This window comes from Liolophura sinensis, chromosome 6, assembly GCF_032854445.1.
Source record: "Liolophura sinensis isolate JHLJ2023 chromosome 6, CUHK_Ljap_v2, whole genome shotgun sequence".
Taxonomy (NCBI): Eukaryota; Metazoa; Mollusca; class Polyplacophora; order Chitonida; family Chitonidae; genus Liolophura; species Liolophura sinensis.
This window is the reverse complement of record NC_088300.1, coordinates 9775733-9797866: the sequence shown is the minus strand read 5'-3', so window position 1 is coordinate 9797866 and position 22134 is coordinate 9775733. Positions and strand designations below refer to the sequence as shown.

Sequence of the window (22134 nt, the reverse complement as noted above, 5' to 3'; positions counted from 1 at the left end):
CTCCTCCAAGTTGATTTATCTGAAAATAACCAAGTGGCTAATCATACATACAACAGCATCGGAACAAGCAAACAAATCTGTCGATACACCAAACATTTCTTGTTTGACTAGTATGTTTCTCCTAAAACACTGTTCGTTTGTTTGATTGGAGTTTGACAATATATATACTCAGGAATATTTCACGCATACGAGGGACGGTTCGGGTTCTGATCGGACAGTGAGTTAAGATGTCTGTCTTTGAATGGCTGGAATACTCGAAGAATTATTTCAGTGCAAGTCTTGGACAGGGAGTCCTTCAGATTTCCTTTTCTCCGTGGTTTTCTGGGCCTTGCATGCTGGAAATAAACAGTATACAGCTTCCGTAAAACTGTTCAGGTGATGTCGCACGGAGAGCTTTGCAGATCACTTACATTCCACCAACATGGCATTCATCAGTCACTTGGCTAAGGTTGGTGGTTTATTCCGGGTACTTCTGCACAAAAAACGTTGCCTATGAATAACTGAAGCCCTCGTCTAGTGTGAAATGTTTGAGTACGTAACAGTATTAAACTACAATCATACGAGAAAACGAGAAAATGAATCAAGCGAGAGTGGTTAGGGTTATTGCGCAGGAATCCGGATAGTGCTTGAAAAAAATCACCACTCATTGAGGTAACTTACAAACGTCAGGAATGACGGGGGCTGAATATATATATATATATATATATATATATATATATATATATATATATATATATATATATATATATATATATATATATATATATATTAGCGATATACAATTTCTCTAAAGCAACAAATATCTTACCTTCCGTAATTTTTTTCTTTCCCCAGTCTTACTCTGAGCAGTGCTTGACTTGAATGTCCATAAACACTTTATGGCCCGATGCTTATCAACTCTTCATCTACATTTTCCGGTGTTGTTTACATGTCCATGTATATCAGGTGCTCGTGCCTCAGCAAAGTTGTACCCTACAGTAATAACACCGATCTTTGGCTCTTTCAGAACAGGCCCGAAGAGTAGACTCATGGGTTGATGGACGCCCATATTTAAGGTACTTTGACCTCTGCACCTGTCTTCTGTGACAACTTCCGGCTCCTAACACTGCAGGCTAGGGATAAGTTATAAATTCTGCATTAAAAGGTTCAGTGTATATGTCCACAGAACTCAAAACCTGGTACCCTTTTCATCATAATATAAGCACGATTCATCCTTTGTTGAATATATGACGCGCGAAAATGTATTTCTATACGTAAGTCAGATTCACATTACATATGTGTGGCTCGTTACTGCGTAGACAGAGCCTTTGATTTTCTTTCATCATGTCTTTTACCTGTATATATAATTCCTCATGTTTGAACTGGATAGTGATAATGTTGGGACGTCATACTTAAATTTTGGACTAACAAAATGGCCGATTAAATGTTAAGAGACCTTCATATGATCTCTTTTTAGGTTGTCGTTCAGTGTTAAGTACACGTGAACTTAACAGAAACCCAATTAACCTGTAAAGGCGAGGCCTGAGGCAAATAGTGCTGTTATTGTTGTGCCGGTCAGCTATTTTTGTCAACTCGTGGTCAGTGTTGTTCGGGGTATTGTTACACAACACAATACGATTGCACAGCCTTTGTTTGATAAAGATCTCACTGTACATCCAGTAGAAATACATGTACAAGGAATTCATATATAGGATGTTCTATCCCAATCATATCCATGTACAAGGAATTCATATATAGGATGTTATATCCCGATCATATACGTGTATATGGGGATCATATACAGGATATGCCGATATATGCCAATCATATATGTGGAAAAGTGATACATGGAGTGCTACCAAACCTGATGGACACACTAGTTCTTTAATTATTCCAAATCACGAATTAAAATATGGATACATGGAAACGCTACCGTGAGTCTGTGTGATCATGTGCGTGTGTATGTCTCCGTGTGCATTCCCGTGAGTCTGTGTGCATGTGTGCTTGTGTATGTGTCCGTGCGCATTCCCGTGGGTCTTTGCGACCGTCCTTCAAGATAATAGCAATAAGTTAACAAGTTTAACTTAGTTTTCAACCAATGACCCTCACATTTACAAAGCGGCTTAAGGTCAGTGTAAGGACGTTGAAATTGACTGTCTTCACTCCATATGTGAATCCAGTCTTGATGCTCTGGGCCATATCAGTGTATTTCCTGGCCGCCATGCCATCCTCTCTAAGACGTTAGCATATACTGAGCGGAACTATTTGCCTGATACTAACAAAATGGCCGAGGATATGTCAAATACCTAACTTGCACTTATACAATTGCTGACTGTTTTTGGTTAACATATTTTTGATTTCATCTTTTCATTCAGTTGGACTTTTCAGTTCTTGATGAAGATTTCATTGACTCTGTGTGCTCAAGGCCTTCGATGCCTATCCACTATGCTACTGGCGTGTTCAACTCCGACAGCGTCGGTGACGCTATTGTCCGAAAGGTTGTCAGGTATAAGCCCGGCTAGTCGTCAGCTGAATTGGCTATTGCTTAATGCAGCAGATGAGACTATCACTCAGACTAGGAAAAGGTGAGACATTTTAATTATATATTTATTCGAGTGGTGTTTTACACCGTACGCCTACCCAAGAATATTTGACTCATACAAGGGTGGCCATCATTGTGATGGTAGGGTACCGGACAGAGACTAGGGGAAACCCACAACCATCTGCAGGCTGCTGGCAGACCTTCCCACGTACATCTGGATAGGAAGCCAGCATAATTTGGGCTTGAACTCAAAGCGACCGCTGATTGGTGAGTGGCCTCCTGGGTCGTTGCGCCGTGCTAGCGTGATTACCCAGGAGGCCACAGAGGCCCCGTCAGAAATTTGAGAATAAGTACTAAATTTATCCAGGTATATGGTCCCTAGTTAGGTCGAATCAAAGCGGACATGCGTGGAAATCAGAATTTTATCCAGGCTATCTTCGGAAAAAATCAAGGAAAACTGATCTCTCCCAATAGCACCCGTGTCAAATTATCTTCTTACACCTGCGATACAGATTCTGCAGGGATAGACAAACAAAGCAGCTGCCTATATATATGACATAACATGGGTGACTGAGAATTATGTAGCTTGTATATCCTGAAGTTCCATGGCTAGCTCATGCATCACATATATATGTGACCTTGGCTGTTCAAATGGAGTGATCTTTGATGGAATGTAAAACACCTGTCACAGAGGCGTCCCTGCTCAGGTAAATCACATAGGCTGATTGTTGTATCAGTCACAGTCTGATCACGAGCCCAGTCGCACATCAGTGTCACTTTAACCTCAGACTGTTTACATCGAAAACCACTTATACAACATAAAGAATCCAGCATATCTGAGCAGTTACATGTAGTCTTATCCAAATACTGTTATTTATGTATTTTATTGGGAATGGAATGGGATTTTCACTGAGTGTTGCACTATCTTGACTTTTCTTTGAAAAACAGGTGAAAAACGTCACAAAATTGGTGGATGTAAACGCGTATTAGCATTGATGAGGGTCAGGTGCACGGTTTAGGTATTGTCACTGCAATCCCAGGGTAGAAATTTTAGGTGATAAAATATTCATAAGACTTCAAGGGTATATATTGTTTGCTCATTTGCACACAAATACTGATTTATGTTGTCCCTACCTAATTTTCATGTGGTCTGACATGAATTCTACATTCGCTTAACCCAACACCTGCTGACCGAAAGTCTCGTATCACGTGAGTCCTGCGTTATTTGGATGTAGGCTGGATCAGCATGACGAGACAGTACCGTTGCAGTAAGTTAGCCCGCAAGTTGATCGCCAGCATTCTCCAGTCTGTCACGAACTCTGTCTTACTTAGAACCACCCACCGACCACGCAGGCGATTTCCGATGACGACACCTCTAAAAAACGCACAAGAAGTAAAAATTGCCACCGCTGTAAGTCAGAGGAAACTACCCACCGCTAAACAAGTAAGTCGATGATAAAATGGCAGAAAAGTCAGCGTGGAGATAAAGCTTTAAAAAACCCACTCTGTGACTGGGGCCAGTTTGAATATCAAGCTTTATTATTTTTAAATTCTTTAGGGAAAGATTATTGTAAACAATGTTTATTACATTAACAACTTTCCATGAAATGCAAATACAGTTATCGAACAGAGAGAAGGTTGAGGGGTAGCTATAGGAGTGAGGTTGCAGACATCCGTTTGCACAGATCCCCGTTTGCACAGATCCCCGTTTGCACAGATCCCCGTTTGCACATATCACCATCACCTATTTCATGTCAATATATAGTCTGAAGTTCCTTGTTTACCTGGTCTGTTGTGTGGACAAAAGCCAATGGTAGATCCCTGGTCTCCGACGACGACAACTGATGTTTAGGTCGCGATGTTTACCACCGAGATAACAATGCTGTTTTTTTTTTTATTCAGACGCCCTCAATGTGTACCACCGAGGGTTACAGTGCTGTTTTGTATTTCAGACGTCCCTCGGGCTCTGCCAGGTTTCCTCGTACCATAATGCTGGCCGCTGTCGTATAAGTAGAATATTCTTGAACACGGCATAAGACACTAATCAAATAAATAAATATTTCAGACGACGCTTTCTGTACTGTTTGTGAGGTAGCGATGTCCACCACCATGAGTAACAGCCCTTTTTTCTATTTCAGACGTTCCCCTCTGCGCTGTTTGTGTTGAGGGCAAAACAGATATGGAGAAGTCAAACTTGCCTGTATCTCATTTTCTTCTTCGCTTTCTCAGCCTTCCTGTTCACCGCGAGCATGCTAGACGCCTCGGTGCCCAATAGATATATGAGAGAAGAAAGTGAAGAAAAAGTGTTGATTTTGCTATATACGCCCCATAAGTCCAAGAGAGACTGGGGCCTAGGCCCTGGAGATGACTTGTTCAAGTCACTGAAATGTCCAGTGAAGACTTGTGCCTTCACGACTGACAGAGGTCTGCTGGACGATGCACCCGTGGTGATGTTTCATGTTCCGGAATTAAAGACTGACCTAAATCCACCACCCAGATCCCGTAACCGCCCTCAGGCGTGGGTATTCTACACACACACCTCTCCTGCCTATTCCCATCAACCTCCGTACTTGTGGCAACACCTTTTCAACTGGTCCATGACCTATCACCCTGAAGCGGAAGTCCACTTTCCATTCGGAAGGCTGCGCCATCGCAGCGCCCGACAACCAAAAAATTACCTTGCCGTTGCAAAAGAGGAAAGAAAGATGGTGGCTTGGTTTGTAGGCAGTTGCAAGTCTCACTCCAAACGAGAAGCGTATGTTGAGCGGCTGAAGAGAGTTGTTCCGGTTGATACGTTTGGAGAATGTGGTGATCACGAATGCGATGACGCGGAAGGATGTTTGGAAATGGTTGGCAAGTCCTACAAATTTTATCTATCTTTTGAAAGTTCTCTCTGCGAGGGATATGTGACAGAGGACTTTTTCCAACACGCCAAACTCGATGTTGTGCCGATTGTCCGAGGAGGCGCAAACTACAGCAATTTTATGCCCAAAAATTCGTTCATAAATACGGAAGATTTTCAGACGGCTAACGAGCTTGGCAGATATCTGACGTTTTTGGCCTCCAACCCTGAAGAGTACGCTAAGTACCTGGAATGGAAAAACTATTACAGTGTTGAAGTCACGATTACCAAAGACAAGAGCTGGTGTTACCTTTGTGAAAAGGCTCATGACGTCACTAGTGTAAAGAAACGTCACAACCCTTACGAGTTTTGGTTTCAGGGTAAGGCCTGCTGGACACCAAGTGATATACTGTAATATTTTATTCCTGAACATCTGTTTACGAGTCAGTTATGACTACAAAGTAATTATCCGGATTAACCCTGGGATATTGCATTGAATGGGTAACACTTTACATATCATTAAATCGAAATACTTTAAGAAATTTACGGCAAATTTATATTCCACACATCATGGTTTTTCATGTGTCACTATTAATCTTTGTGATAACAAAGGTGTATCGTACAAGAAGTATTTTAGTCCCATTGTTTGGTGTATTTATTTGTGATCCAAGACAATGTTAAAAAAAAAATTGCAGTGATTAATGATCTGAATTTTCTGGAGTGTCGGTTTTATACTATCAAACTGTTTTACTTCAACTCCGGTATTCGCTTGATTGTTCAATAACTTGTTTATTACGACTATTACCCGCGGACATTAGTTTAGATAAACTATCGTCTGTGTATGTAATTTTGATTTTGACGTAGAATGTGTTTTGTTTATTGTGCAATGTTTAGTTAATTTTGTTTTGCCTTTATTTATTTCAAAGTTTGATTTTGTACATGTCTTTTTTTGAGAGTTAAGCTTATTTGTTCACCTTAAATTTATTTAAAAACACGAAAATACAGTTATCTCGGGCGCAGTGTCCATATTTTTAACAGGCACAAGAAATGTATCCCATGAAAATATGATCAGTGCTTATTGTACAGTATTTACATCAATTGTATTACCATTTACATAAACAGTGAATGAAAGTTTTTAAAAGGGAAAACAGAAACAAAGATTTAAAATTCTTTCTATGAAAAACATCTAGTCTTCTGGTTATATCTATGGGTAGTCAACTCTTCAAATCGGATCTCCTGACATCTTCGTAGCTTTGTGGAGAAACTGGTAACGTAAGACAATGGTAAATTTATATCTGACTCGATTAGCTATAGTACTGCGCCGGAATAGGTACCCTTTGGCATCCGAAGAGCAGTAAAGTAGGTTGTTAGACTTAGGAATTCCAGCCACCACTATATATTGGATCAAGGCACATATGGATCAACGCATAAGGTCACCTTCTCTGGTAACAGGTGAACATCGCCACCTTTCATCAGGCATCTAACGAACGTCCTAACATAAGGCCACCCTCTCTGGTAACAGGTGAACATCGCCACCTTTCATCAGGCATCTAAAGAACGTCCTAACATAAGGCCACAGTCGTCACGGCAGGAAATGGCTTCGAACACAGGACCTCCGCCGATATGCTGCGGTGAGAGATCATTAAGAATCCACCAGAGCTCCTATAAATTCATACTAATAGGAAAAACTGAGTAAAGTGAACGAGGCCGACACACTGCGCTATTTGGTATGTTGATTTAAGTTACTGGCGTCTAGTTTCAACGGAATGATGTGCGCCACAATCAAGACAAGCAAATGAAACAGTGCTAGCGAAATAACCGGGATCAAGAAGAGGTCACGTGAGAAATACACATGCAGCAAAAAGAAAACCTGATTAAGGCACATGGAGTCAGTCAATCACTGTAATCGCTGCAATGTAACACTGCTAATCATGCGAAGTAACCCGGTTCAAGACGTAACATGAAGATTACATATACGTGCAGCAAAAACAAGCAGTTCATAGATCAAACAGGTAGATACACGCAGCAAAATATTCTGAACAAACTGTGCAGGTACATACAATCGATCAATCCTGCGGGATAAAAACCGGCGACATGCATTTAAAAACTTTGCAACAGCGTTGAAAACATTATCACGATTTTTTACCCGCCTAAGAATATTGCGTTACTCGGAAAACCTATGCACTTTTGATTCCCATCCTTTGTCTCTTGTGAGCATAAAGTGTTGATTTTTGTCCCGCCTATGGAATCTTACTGACGTACGATAACCCTGAAATATAAATGATCGTAAACCTCGGTCGTCTTTAAATATGTTGTGCTCACGAATCCGTTCCACACATGACGTCAGGAGAAACGGGTTTGTATATATACAGGTTATGTTTATATCACCAATACAGCCTTGCGAACAAGCATTGTCTGGAACATGACCGAAAAGGACTGGCAGTCGTCATGATTCGAGCGGGTTTGTCACACTTCCGAATAAATTACCTTCTGGATGTCAACACATACTCCACGGTGGCAAACTTATCCTTCCCCGATTCGTTGCTACGCGTCAGGACAACTGCACATTTCATAGTGGACAGTGCTCGTGAGTTGCCCAGTGTGCAGAAATTGTAGGCTACCCAACAACGAAAGCGAGGAATACTGTTGGCGGCCACAAATGTTACTTCCTAGCAAATGAATTTAATGTGACCTCAGGATTCTTGATTCGTGTGTACCAAAAAAAGGAAAATCAAGAAGAATTTTGATCTTGATACATAATGTCGGCCAGATACTCCTCGTCTCGTCAGACCCAGGCCCGTTCTTCTAAAACCACCCGGCATAAGCGTCAGGGTGACGGGCGGCGACGCAGTAAGGAGGACGATTGCAAGGAGTCTGGTGCAAAATCTGAACCTAGACCAGGAACGTACGGAAAAAGTAAAAACGGACCTGATAAACGGAGAACATCGGGTAATTTAAGCCCTACACTTGGACGTAAAGCTGGTAATGTGAAAACGGACCAGAGTACGATTCGTACAAAAACAACATTTGTAAAACAGTTGGTGCGTGAGACCCTGTGTGAATACGACGAGACATTCGTGGAATCATCGGAGAGTTTTCTTGAAAACCGGAATAACAGGGTGTTTCTGGGAGAGTTTCAGTTCGAGGAAGAATCGGAATGTTCCGAAGTCCTCCGCGACTCGTTCGGGAGAAAACAAACACGAACCGCTGTAAGTACATGCCAGTATCATTATTCATAATGAATGGATTTAGGTAGTATAAGTGGAAATGTAGAAAAAATCAACTGAATTATTAAATAGTTGGCAAAATCGAAATGTACACGTAAATGCTTGCTGAAAGGGTTTGAATTGAAATGTTCAGCTCAAGGATTCAAGTCGTCAACGAAATCACACAAAGATATGACCCAGTGATGAACAGACTTCAGGGCTCTTCTATAATAAAAATAGGTTACAGTGCAATAAAATCTTTGGGTAGACCTTCTTATTTTTATCACACCTCTAAACACTGACATGATGGTTACAAGTAATATTATATATCTTTGTTTCGATTTTATAAATGAGAAGAAGAAATTGTTTGCTCTAAAAGTGGATTCCTGGAAGACGAGGTAAAGATAACACTAGATCTTCGTTAATAAGAACAGGACAGCATTTCTTGCAAATTTATTTTACTGTTGTCCATTTTGCAGGCTTTGAAGAAATTCAGAAAGGTGGTGAAATACGTGATGGCTGCACAGCGAATGACTAGAAGGTAGCTGCCTTACATTAATGATATTCCCGAAGAATAAAGCCCAGTCGGTCGTTGACCGTTAAATACTGAAACAACAGATGTACAAGAACAATTAAAGAACTAGAATTTCACTAGCTTGATGCTTTCGGAACTTCTTGTTAATGGTTTCATGATTTTGTATCATCCTAATTCCAAAACCTATAAATCTGAAGAAAAAAAAAATATTTTGAATCTAGGTGTCGAAACAGACATTCGTATACCAGCCGTCAACCAATTTGGAGATGGACATTCTAGTTCAATAATCGCAAGGTCTGGTAATTCTCAAACTTTTTTATGTGAAATACCCTTTTATAGTTTTCAAACGCTGTGTAGATTCCATTATTTATTTATTTCATTAATGTTTTACGCCGTACTCAAGAATATTTCACTTATACGGCGGAGGCCAGCATTATGGTGGCAAACCCATGACCATCAGCAGGTTGCTGGCAGACCTTCTCACTTACGGCCGGAGAGGAAGCCAACTTGAGCTGGACTTGAACTCACAGCGACCGCATTGGTGAGAGACTCCTGGGTCATTACGCTGTACTAGCGCGCTAACCAATTGAGCCATGGAGATCCCCTAGATTCCATTAAGTTGATGTGTTACTTTGTTTCTCTTTACTCTTTCCTACACAGGACCCCTAATGACACCCGCAAGTCTAGTCGTGAGGACGCCATGTTTCTCTACCTCGGTCTTCCCGATACACTCCCCCAGTCCGACGAAAACTCCGACAGGCCGTTGTTCGATCTCACTCCCTTCAAATCTATAGGGGAGGTAAGATTTGATGTGGAGTCTTACTGACGTACGACCTATTAAGAAAGGTTTTTATAGCGGCGTGTTAGGAACCATGTTTAGAGGTTTATTACATGGGAACTTTATTTAGGCGCCCAGATGGAATCTTTTTTAGTTTCTTTCTGTTATAAACCCTCTCTAGCGGCCTGTTTTATGAACCTTCTTCCCGTGTGTGGAACCCTCTTTTACGGCCTATTATTGGGACCTTCTTAAGTCGCATTTTAGGAACCCTCTTAAGCGGCATCTGACAGGAACACTCGAACACTAGTTGATTCAGTAATAATACGATACGTAACGTATAACGTTTAATTTGTAAGTTGCCATATTTTGTCCTTTTGCAGAATGTAGTAGTTATGTAGTCTGCTATGCTATGTAGTCTGTCTTTTGATTTGTCGCCTACATTCATTTCTCTGTAAAGTAAATCATTCTCGCTATCGATATTGCATTCAGTCATTGACACGTATCGACTTGTGTGACTTTACCCTATAGCATTTCATTCCTCAGAAAAACTTCTCGATGTCAGTGAAGAGCGTTTTGGAGGTTCAGTATACTGAGAGAACAGAACAGCAAGTTAACACGGTAAGCATGTGCTTTTATTTCACTGTGTTTTGTGTTTTTAGAACAGGAAGTAACATCTGAGTGTATAAACCCTTTAGAGAATCATAATATGAATGCATGTGGAATAATGCACCAGATTTTTATTACCGAACTTTCCAAAGGCGGAGATAAAAATTACGACAATGTTGATGACTGAGACAAAACATGCCCGCGTGTTTCAAAATAACAGACTACATTCCTGCTCCCATTAACTGATAAGACAAGAATCATTTGCTTCTCATCTGCTCACTTCTCAGCTGCTTATTTTCCACAATAAGTTGTAATGGGCGCGCAATGCTAAGCTCGGGCTATGACTGTGATAACCTCTTGTTGTTGTTGTAGATGGTCCATATGCTCAGAACATTCGCCAAATTCTCCAGCTATCCACATCATATACAGAGAGGTATATGTCGTCAAGGGTGGTACGCTAGGTAAGAGACACCGGAACAAATCACCTCACCACGCACTGATGAAACGTATATCTTGAAAACATGATAGGCTATCGATCTTCTTCAAAGTTGAGTTTAGTAGTCTAATTCTTTAACTCTAGATGATGACCGACCGTTGACCATAAATGTATTGTCTTGTACTTTGTTCTTTTAATCACAATTTCTTTTGGAAATGCATTACTATATCTGTATTCTGTGCAGACACAGGTTGTATTACATTACTGATATACGTTAGCAAATTTTTCTTCACCGGATATAATACACATGGAATAACACAAGCCCCTTGGGGTTTTCATCCTGCCAGTATGAGTGTAGGTACCTTTCTGACCATTAATTGCGGTATAAGTTCATATGTGTACTGGTGAATGTAAATAAATGAAATGAAATGAATTATATATGTAATTAATTAAGGAATTAGAGTTTACTTTGACTCTGTGTTACTGTATTTATTACTCTCCTCCAGGTTTGAAAGCGCGAAGATAATTTGCAAAGAAGGCAACCGAGCTGAATACTATTACCTTATTTTATCCGGAGTGGGTGAGTACAGACGAGATCTAATATAATTCCTGCACATATTTAGCAAATCTTTGTATCCTTAAAGGTGATGTGCTAGTAATACCTCACTCTTTTTGCATCCATGCAACATGTCGCCCTTTTCTGCACTACACTACTTGTATACTGATGTGTTTATGGAACCTTACTGAAGGATTTGGTACATCCGTATGTCTCAGAGTGACATAGGTTTTCTGTCAAGATTAGAGTGATGTTAATACGCCTATGAAATTTAGGTCAGACATAACTTTTTGAAAAATCTGCCCATGGTCGTAATTATCAACAATTTGACAGCGCCTAACAACTTTATCGTTATTCTTGAGTTCCCTGGGCCTCTTGCTTTGATTAAGATAATCGTTTGTCAATCTAATCACTTTCCAGCCGTATCCCATCGTACCTCCGAGGATAAGACTCGTGGAAAGACGGCCCGACTTCTCAGACGAGGAGATACCATTGGTGTAAGTGTGTCACGTGATACGTCTATTTCAGCGCTCATTGACAGAGCGTATTATAGACCTTTGCACGAGATATTAATTATATCGTATAGAACTTCTTCATCCACGATGAACAACGGCTTAAAATGCTTCATTAATTGTACAGGCCTGTCTTTATTATATTAGATATTAGGTATTGTTAACCTGTCGTGTATTTATATCAAAATCTGACATATATCAGTATTGTTTATATACGGCCAAACCTGTACCTACAGCCACCTGTAAACAGCGTCCATCTGCCGTAAACGGCCACCCTCTGTCACGGCCAAACAATTTTCCATATTAAACGACCTGTAACATCCGGACACCTGTCCAACGCGTCCAGCGGCCAATATATTTTGCGACCAACTTCTATATCAGCCTGTCCTGAGCGGCAGAGACTTTCAACAGTAATGATGATTGCCGCTTTGGACATTCAAAAATTTCAAAATGGCGACCACAGGCTTCGGAAGCTTCCGTAGTGATTAAAAGTTACAACCTGCCACTTTGTGATGACAAGTGAAATGTGATCATTATTGGTGAATGGCAGTGAAACGGTTCTTTAATGAGGCCCAGCTGGCTATAGTCCGGTCACTCTGGAAGCAGTGGATTAGCTCCATGCTGAGGTCCGATCTATGAAAGCCATAAATAGCGGGCAAACTCGGATATAATCTGGCCTCCTGTGGTTCCTGCCATGAATGGTTTCTTTGACAAATTATCTGGCTTGCTTGACCATTATCTTTGCAGGGAAATGGTGTTGTGTTTTCATTTCGCGTTGCCAAAATATTGCCTGTACCGAACACATGGAGAAATTGATCTTCCTTCACTCGTACATTTTGTTGTTTTTGCTGGCACATGGCTTTCTAGAGTTTGACTTATTTCACTACAATTGTTATATTTCTATGAAATGTATCTAGCAGAACAGATTAGTGTTTAAACAATTATTTATAAGTTTACTATGTACATGTGTAGATTTCCTGAAACTTAATTCAGTTGTGATTTGGCTTGGTCTTCACAACCTGTCTTATGTCATATAAGACAAAATATAAGACTAATTGTCATATGCGACCACTTTTTACGTCTCCCTTCACTGGCCGCATAAAACAGGTTTGACTGTACCTTCAAAATTACTCCGTCTGTGTATGACATGCTAAGTCCGTGTATGATATGTTCACTTCGTATATAACATGCTCAGTTCGTATATAACATGCCCAGCCCATATATAACATGCCCAGCCCGTATATAACATGCCCAGCCCGTATATAACATGTTCACTTCATATACAACACGCCCAGTCCGTATATAACATGCCCATCCATATATAACACGCCCAGTCCGTATATAACATGCCCATCCATATATAACACCCCCAGTCCGTATATAACACGCCCAGTCCGTGTATGACATGTTCACTTCATATATAACACGCCCAGTCCGCATATAACACGCCCATCCATATATAACACGCCCAGTCCGTATATAACATGCTCAGTCCGTGTATGACATGACCAGATTTATGTGGAACAAACATCATTATAACTGACGTTGCATGTCCCAGCCAGATCTTCAGTCTGTCGACTACATAAACATTGTGCGTTTGTTACAAAACGATTTGCTTATTGCTGTGTTGCTGAAGCAAGTTGCTTCTTTCAGATGAATTAGCATATGTTTGTTGTCCCTGATAAATCACATATCTGTTAACTATAAATGGCACGACTCATTGTTAACGATAATAACGAGAGTGCCGACTGACATTTCAGGAGAAGGAAATCCTGACCAACACGGAGCGAGAGGCGACAATAATCTCCCGGGAGCCTATTGAAGTGCTAGGTATTGACAGCGATGTAAGTAGGTCTGCGGCCATTTCTGTATATAAATGGGGCAAATATTGCAGCGTAATGTCAAATATTTTGATCTCATCACACCTGTAATCCGCGATTAATGCTAACTTACCACTTTCCCACCTTAGCGGAGATGGTTAACATATATTCCCTACCATTAACACACACGTGGCATTCCTTTTGTTTTCAGGAGCTGTTGAACATCTTCAGATCAGCGGGAACTTTGGATCACCTGGACTTCCTCAGGTGGGAAAGTACACCTGTAATCTGATAGTTTAAAGAAAATATTTCGTCCAGTGAATATAGGCGCAGGGGATTGGGTACATCTTTACACAAATGTGATGGCGTGTTCGAATCTATGCCCCGCTCGCTCATATGCGCCTTGGGTAGGGAAGTATTTACAGCACACAGTTAGCTAACGCTCTTTCTCCGCTGAGCTGTCCACTTTCCAGGTTATGCTGACCTCATCGTTACATGATGATAACAGAGCAAATCGCCAGTGAAGTGTGTACATGCAGTTTTCACATTGTTGTCAGCCTTTTTCGTGTATATTTATCTAACTTCATACCGAAAGCATCATATTCAGGATAAGTGTATACATTCGGATCTAAACTAAGTGAAAGCCTTCCGTGTCCGTGCGTAATGACCTTGACACTGACGTTTACTGTTTGCAGAGGTATCCCGGATATACAGCTGTTCCCGCTGGAACTTCTTCAGGCTTATGATTTCTCCTGCTCAGCCCACTATTACAGGTATACAACATCTATTACGGGTATACAACCTCTATTACGGGTATACAACCTCTATTACGGGTATACAACCACTATTACGGGTATACAACCACTATTGCAGGTATACAACCACTATCGCGGGTATACAACCTCTATTACGGGTATACAACCACTATTATGGGTATACAACCACTATCGCGGGTATACAACCTCTATTACGGGTATACAACCACTATTATGGGTATACAACCACTATTATGGGTATACAACCACTATCGCGGGTATACAACCACTATTGCAGGTATACAACCACGATGACGGGTATATAACCACGATGACGGGTATACAACCACTATTACAGATATACATTCATTATTACAAGTATAGTACCACTATTACAGGTAAACAGCCACTATTAATGGTGTACAACCACTATCACAGGTATACAACCACCATTACAGGCATACAACCACAATTACAGGCATACTATCCCTATTACAGACATACAACCACTGTTACAGGTATACATCCACTATTACTTTTATACAGTCACCATTACTTTTATACAGTCACCATTATAGGCATACAGCCACTGTTACAGGTATACAACCACTATTACCGGTGTACAGCCTCTATTACAGACATACAATCACTGTCACAGGCATGCAACCAATATTACAGGCATACAACCACTAGTACAGGCATATAACCACTATTACAGACATACAGCCACTGTTACAGGTATACATCCACCATTACATGTATATCACTGTTGCTGGCATAGGTCTCGTGTCACGTTTACAGTTATTTTCATATTTCTGAATTCCACCCATTCGAGATTATTTACAACAAGCAACGTGTTGATGTTTGTTGCAGGCGTGGAGCTGTTATTGTAAAAAACAGCAATGATGCTGAGTGGATTTACATCGTCAAGACGGTAAATTTGTTTTCTTCTCTTTCTTACTCTATATATATGTTCCGATTTTGACTGCTGTTATGGGGCCTTTTCGTTCTGTTATGACAAACTTCACAGTGTCTGGCTTGTATCCAGTAAGTCAAACCAGAACATCGATCACCAGTGCTCGCATCCAAGAAGTCAGATCAGAACGTCAGCCGCCAATGTTCGTATCAAATAAGTCAGATCTAAATGTCAACCGCCAGTGCTCGTATCCAATAAGTCCGATCTGAACATCAGCCACCAGTGCTCGTATTCAATCGATCAGATCAGACTATTAGTCACCAGTGTTCTTATGTAGTAAGTCAGATCAAAATATCAGCCATCAGTGCTCGTATTCAATAAGTCAGATCAGAATATCAGCCACCAGTTAGATTAGAATATGGGGAATTTCTTGTATGGCATCTTTAAACGTTATCTACTCCGTGTCTGTTTTCCTCCTCAGGGCTCCTGCCAAGTGTACAAGGCCATAAAGGTGACCGATGACCTTCTCGACGACAGCAGGAAGAGCGATCACGTGATGATCCCTCAGATGGAAGAAGGGCTGGTCCTACCGAGTATACACCCTGCGCTCCAGAGAGGTATTTTATCAATAGTCACGAAAGTTTGTTAAATAATCAGGTAGCCATTATATGTACTCTTTACATCGTTACACGAGCAATATCCAGAACAACGTCTGACGCAGTTGAATATGTGAGTAGATATTGTAGAGTTGGACTACATCATGCCAACGACAGGCTGAAAACATATTTCAACAATGCATAGTAATAAGTCATGGATTTTGCAGGTGCATATTAAAATCTATATTTGGTTTCCCGATTGTGGCTCATAACACTTTCTATGACTGAATTATGAAGTTGCCTTTCAGTTGCACCTTGCAACACATTATTACTTTTGATATGTGTTCGATGTGAACTCATTACTCCGTCCTAATTTTTCATGTATTTGTATTAAATTTAGGCCTTGTCAAAGAACCAATATGATTCTGCCCAGTTTATAGACCTTTTTCGTGATTCCGATGTAAAATGAATGTTCGATGTGCGTGAGATGAAAAGCATAAACTGCCAGAAAAGAAACGCAAACATTGCCACAAATGAAAACCAAGCATTGTCAGAAATAAAAAAGAAACATTGTCAGAAATGAAAAGTAAATATTGTCAGAAACCAAAAACCGAAGATTTGTCAGAAATGAAAACCGAAAATTTTTGGAAATGAAAAACCAAACATTGTCAGAAATGAAAGCCGAATAATGTCAGACATTGCCACTATATAACTCCTTCTATTCTCACTTCCACAGTCGCTGATTCCGAGCGTAGCTTGACATACGACAACATCTCAACCAAGAAGAAAATTCAACCGGTAAGGTCACCCGAACGTTCTTAGATGACTAAGTCAGCTTCAAATCATTGAGGTCACGGGTTTGAATCCAGCTCACACTGCTTCATCTGTGGCCTTACGTCAGGAGGTTTGTTGGGACCTGGAGGCGTGCGGTTTATGTCTCTGGCGTATAGACTTACCTTTTCTCATCAACACAAACCACCAATCTAGTGAGATATTTTGTGTAGGACGTTAGAAAAGTCAATCACCACCATCGTTCGTGAGCAGTCTAGATAAATCACATATCATATTTTAATTTATTCATTAATATAAGCACTCTTTGTTTCAGCTAAATAAAACCACGGTGTCTTCCAACAGTTTAGAGCTACCGTCAATCAAGCCAGGTACGAATGTGTCCTGTCAGATTCCTTATTTCCTTTTCAACACTACTGTCGATCACCAAGAGCTGTTAATTAAGAGTTGAACATCCGCTTTGTCATGCTATTGTCAATGTTTAAAACAGGGGCAACCCGGAATCAGTGAGTTTCGTGCGTTTCTAAACCACCCACATCTATCAGTTACTTTCTGTTAAGCATGCTTTCCATCTGGCTTATTTAAATGAAAATTCTGCACAACTCGCTGAGTCGACATTTTATCCGCATGATATAAAGTGACCAAGCATTATACTTTGACACGGACCAAGGCTTACCGCGAGTACCTTATCTCTTATGCTACAGAGTAGTTAGACGACAGCTGGTAAAGACAAATAATTATAGCTTAGCATTACCTATTCCCTCCAAGGCGCTTGGAGTATAAAAGACCAATAAATGGAGAGTAAAACCAAAGCAGCAACTATAACGTAGAAGTTGGCAAATCTTGTCTTATTCCATGTGCAGTGTGCGTGGAAATAAACTATGCATGATGCATAGGCTTTTATCAATGTTTTCTCATTAGCATTTGTCAGTATTTATTTATTTAATTGCCACTTATAATGGGAAGTTTTATGGGAAGAGGAAACCACAGAATCAAGCTATTCTTTTCAACAGGTCAAGTGTCCATGGTCAGTTCTGAGAACGAATGGGTCAGCGAGAAGACAGAGGTGAGTTAACCATCAGGATATGATCTAATCAAGGTTGTATAGATCACATGGGCAGCTATAGTTGATACAGTCGTTAAATTCTCTGCGGGGCATGGATGTTGTGATGGACGCGGTTTTAATTAAACAACCACCTTCGCCACCCCGCGAGGGCACGAAAGTCGCATGTTTGTTAAAAATGTCAATCCTCGGTGCAAAGGTTGCCGTCAAAAATGGACACTATTAGCCACCATAGGAACCCCAGTTTCCTGCACAATCTTTTACGGCATGCTGGCGACAAGAAACACCCAGCAATATTCAGTGCTCGCAGTGATTATCAGTCAGTGCACGCTTTACGGCATGCTGGCGACAAGAAATATCCAGCGGTATTCGGTTTTCATAGATATTGTCCCTCAGTGCACGCTTTACATCATGCTGGCGACAATAAACACCCAGCAATATTCAGTGCTCGCAGTGATTGTCAATCAGTGCACGCTTTGCCGCATGAGGGAGACAAGCAACACCCAGCTGTATTCAGTGCTCACAGAGATTGCCAGTCAGTGCACGCTTTACGTCGTGCTGGAGACAAGAAACATCCAGCGGTATTACTTTTCAAAGACTCTCGGTCTCTGCATGCTGCAAGTTGTCTTGATGAAGGGAGACAATGATATCATCTGTTCAGACTGTTGCCTATATAACATCACGGAACTGTACATTTATTAACAACAGCCTGTGTTCCAAATCATATTATGCGTCTTAAATTATGGAACTACCATTGATTAGTGAATTGTATCTGTTATGGAACCTGAGAATATGAAAAAAGCCGATTCTAAACGGACATTTTCATCCTGTGATAAATATTTCAAATGTAAGTCAAATATTTCACAATCCCTTTTTGGCCCATATTGCGAACAAATGAAGAAATTTATGTGACAAATCTCACAACAGCACACAAATTATATACAGTATGTTCTGTTAATAATACCGTGTCATATAATGCCAAAAAACGTCGAGCAGAAATGTTTTTGGCCAAAGCCACGATCTTTTCACAAAAAAATTGGTCATTTTCTGAGAAAGAGCCACCAGCTCAGTGAACGGTAAATATGGACCGTAAACATACAGGAGTATTCGGAGAGTATGATGCGGTTTCAAAAGTACTAAAAATTTTCGTTTGACTTGACTTTATTTAATGACTTCAGGTCAGAAGGTCAAACAGTGCACGAGGGAAGAAGCGGCGCAGTGCCAAACTACACTCCGCCCCAGACGGAAGGAAGTCCGTGTATTATGCGAAGCTGGACATAGTTACTGAGAAGGAATGTTTTGTAAGTATACATACTAACGCTTGATTGGTCTTATTCCCAAGATAAGACATACAAGCGGCCAAGCTCAAGTTTATAAGATAAGGAATGACGTGTAAATACAAATATAGCGGTCAATTTCTCCAGATAACAGCCTCTGTCCAACCATGGAGACGTGGCTTGTTTGTGTGAGATGTCCGATAGAGTGGACAAGGAACCACAATGCCAGCGTGATCTGGATTCGAACGGATTATAATGACCATAGCTGAATCAACACAGCCTCGGGAATGTACAGACTGAGGTTGATACGGACACTAATATAAATGATGGTGACGTGGAGATATTGTGTTATCATTGCAGGGTCTACAGTCATTGTTGTACGACGACATGCCTGGTCTAAGTCTGGTAAGTCGCTTACACTTTTAAAAATCCACCCTAAATATTTCCGCAAAATCATTGATTTATGTGACAAAAAATTGTGAATTAATGTTTACTAAATCTTTGGTATGTATCTGAGATATGGTATGTATGTATTTAGATGAAGTGTAGACTTACATTTGAAACTTGGGTCGGGTTGACTTGACGTGAAATTATATTGGAACTGGAATCCCAGGCTGGAACAATTAATGATCCAGTGGAGTTTGAACAAATTAGGGTTCTTTGTGTACCTTATGTTTTAGAACAAATTGAACAGTTTGTTGTAGCAACTGGTACCATCTGTCTAGGAGCCATCCATTTCTTCCTCTTCCACAGGTCAGTAATGGAGCCGAATGTATCCTCATCTCTAAACAATTCTTCAGAGACAATCTCACCAGCAACATCGTCAACCATCTGAAATCTCTGGTGAGTTTGTTCTCAGGCGAAATCTGCTGATAAAGACAGAATTATTTGATCACACACTTGGAATTGTTTTGATGTGAGAGATGCACAGAAAGTCTTTTGTCTGAGTAATGCTAATGTATTCTGTTATTGCAACAGATTGCTCTGCTAAATATAACACACATATTCTATTAATTCAACATAACGATTCTATTAGACTATCAGCATATTGCTTTGAATATCACAGAATATTGTGTTATAATAACAGAATACATTCTAGCATCACTCAGAAAACATATTTACCTGAAATTAACAGGTAAATTTTTTGAGCGTATCGTTAGTGTTCTTCTGATTGCACCAAAGCCGTTGCCATCTCGATATTAAGACAGATATCGTTAAAAGCCTAAAATAAGAATGATAGCAGACCTACAGTGTTAACAGTGACACAGTAATGTAAACACTTTAAATTTGTTCAAGATTTTTTTTAAAGTATTTTAATTGCTGGATAATCATGATCTTCTCTAATTTTACGCCAGATTTTAAATTACTTTCGTGTTATAAACAACAACCTAAAACTCGCACTGAATAGCTTTTTCAGCCTGTTTGTTGACATGTCTAACAATCCTAAGGTGTGAGAAGTTAGCAAATGCAACAAGTATAACAGTCTCTGAACACAAACATATTACATCTTTCTTCCTCGGCAGGTTCCGCCATATCCTAACCTGGGTAAGCTGCAAGACGCTCTCAGCCACCAAGTGAAATGGGGATCTTACAAACAGCAGGTGCTCAAAGATTCCATACAATGACGATCGAGTAATCAGATGTAATCCAGCTATACTCGAATAACTGAGCAATACTAATTTATGTGGTCATCAACATTTTGTACTTTTACACATGTATTGTGTATTGTGAAAAATAAATCAGTTGTTGTTTCTACGGAGGCATAAAAGGGGCATGGCGGCTTTCTGTTTTTTTTTTTTCATATGTGGGTTTTTTTTTTTTTTTAAAGGCAATAAAAAATAAACTCCAAGAAAAAAGATCTCAGGGCCCAAAGACAATAAGCCAATCGGATTACGTTTTCTTTTACGCTTTTGTTGAAACACCCATGTATGCCACACTATCATTGGATAATTATCTCGGAGCTCGACATAACTAAGTCGGCCACCGAGATAACCATCTAATCATTTGGACGCAGGTATCGTGATTTTAGGCGAAACCACGAACCAAATTGTAATCTGACTGGCTGATCACCTCGGGGTCTGCTTAAAAAGCTTGAAAAAATCCCGCTCAGTCTCTCCTGAGAGTTTTTCCTTTTTGTTTGGACCTGCTTTAAAAAACAGAAAAACTCCGATTGCAAAAGTGGGGAAAAAAACAAAAAAAAAATGCACAGTTAAAAAAAAGAAAACCGTCATGTCCCTTTTACGGCTCCGTATGTTTCCCGTACAATGACAAATTTTTCCCTCCAAAAGGAATTCGGTAAGCTGACCCAGGAGACTCCGGGAAATGTGGTCGTCGTGAGTTCAAATCCCGCTCATGATGGCTTCCTCGCTTGTCGCACGTGGGAAGGTATACCAGTAACCTGCAGATTGTCGTGGGTTTTCCCCAGGTTTCGCCCGGTTTCCTCCCACCGTAATTCTGGCCGTCGTCATATCAGTTAAATTCTCTTCAGTGTCAAATAAATAAATAAACAAATGCAATGACAAATCTTTCCCTTTCAATGGCATTCGAAAGATACATAGTCGGCGTTAACTGTTGTATTGCATGCAGGTCTGTTGCTTTAGAATCGGATCATCACTGGGGTGTGAATGCCTTGGACAGTGTCACTCACGATATCTAATACGGGTTTGAATAATTTGGAACTGGTTTGCATTGATTTCATTGATCGATTGATGTCACACTCTACTCATGAAAATTTCATTTATTTGACGAGAGTCACTATCTGACACACAGATTCTTACCCGCTGCGTTGAGATGTATTGAGTCTATGCGATATTGGTGGAGAACAATTAAAGTGATCTCGAATGAATTTCACGAAAAACTTCATGTGTGGCGACTCAATATCGCCTTCAACAGCAATCCACTGCTGATTGCCTCCCAGGCCCCGAGA

General features: G+C 40.4%; 1 protein-coding gene across 1 annotated transcript; it reads left to right on the top strand.

The window, feature by feature from the left end:
• The first annotated feature begins 4770 nt into the window (after positions 1–4770).
• On the top strand, positions 4771–5778 carry LOC135466318 (alpha-(1,3)-fucosyltransferase C-like). Its single transcript, XM_064743742.1, has one exon. The coding sequence runs from the start codon at positions 4771–4773 to the stop codon at positions 5776–5778; it is 1008 nt and encodes a 335-aa protein (XP_064599812.1).
• The last annotated feature ends 16356 nt before the right edge of the window (positions 5779–22134 follow it).

What these genes read in the sequence shown, in the direction of transcription:
- LOC135466318 (XM_064743742.1), top strand. Translation starts at nt 4,771, where the DNA reads ATGCTAGACGCCTCGGTGCCCAATAGATATATGAGAGAAGAAAGTGAA.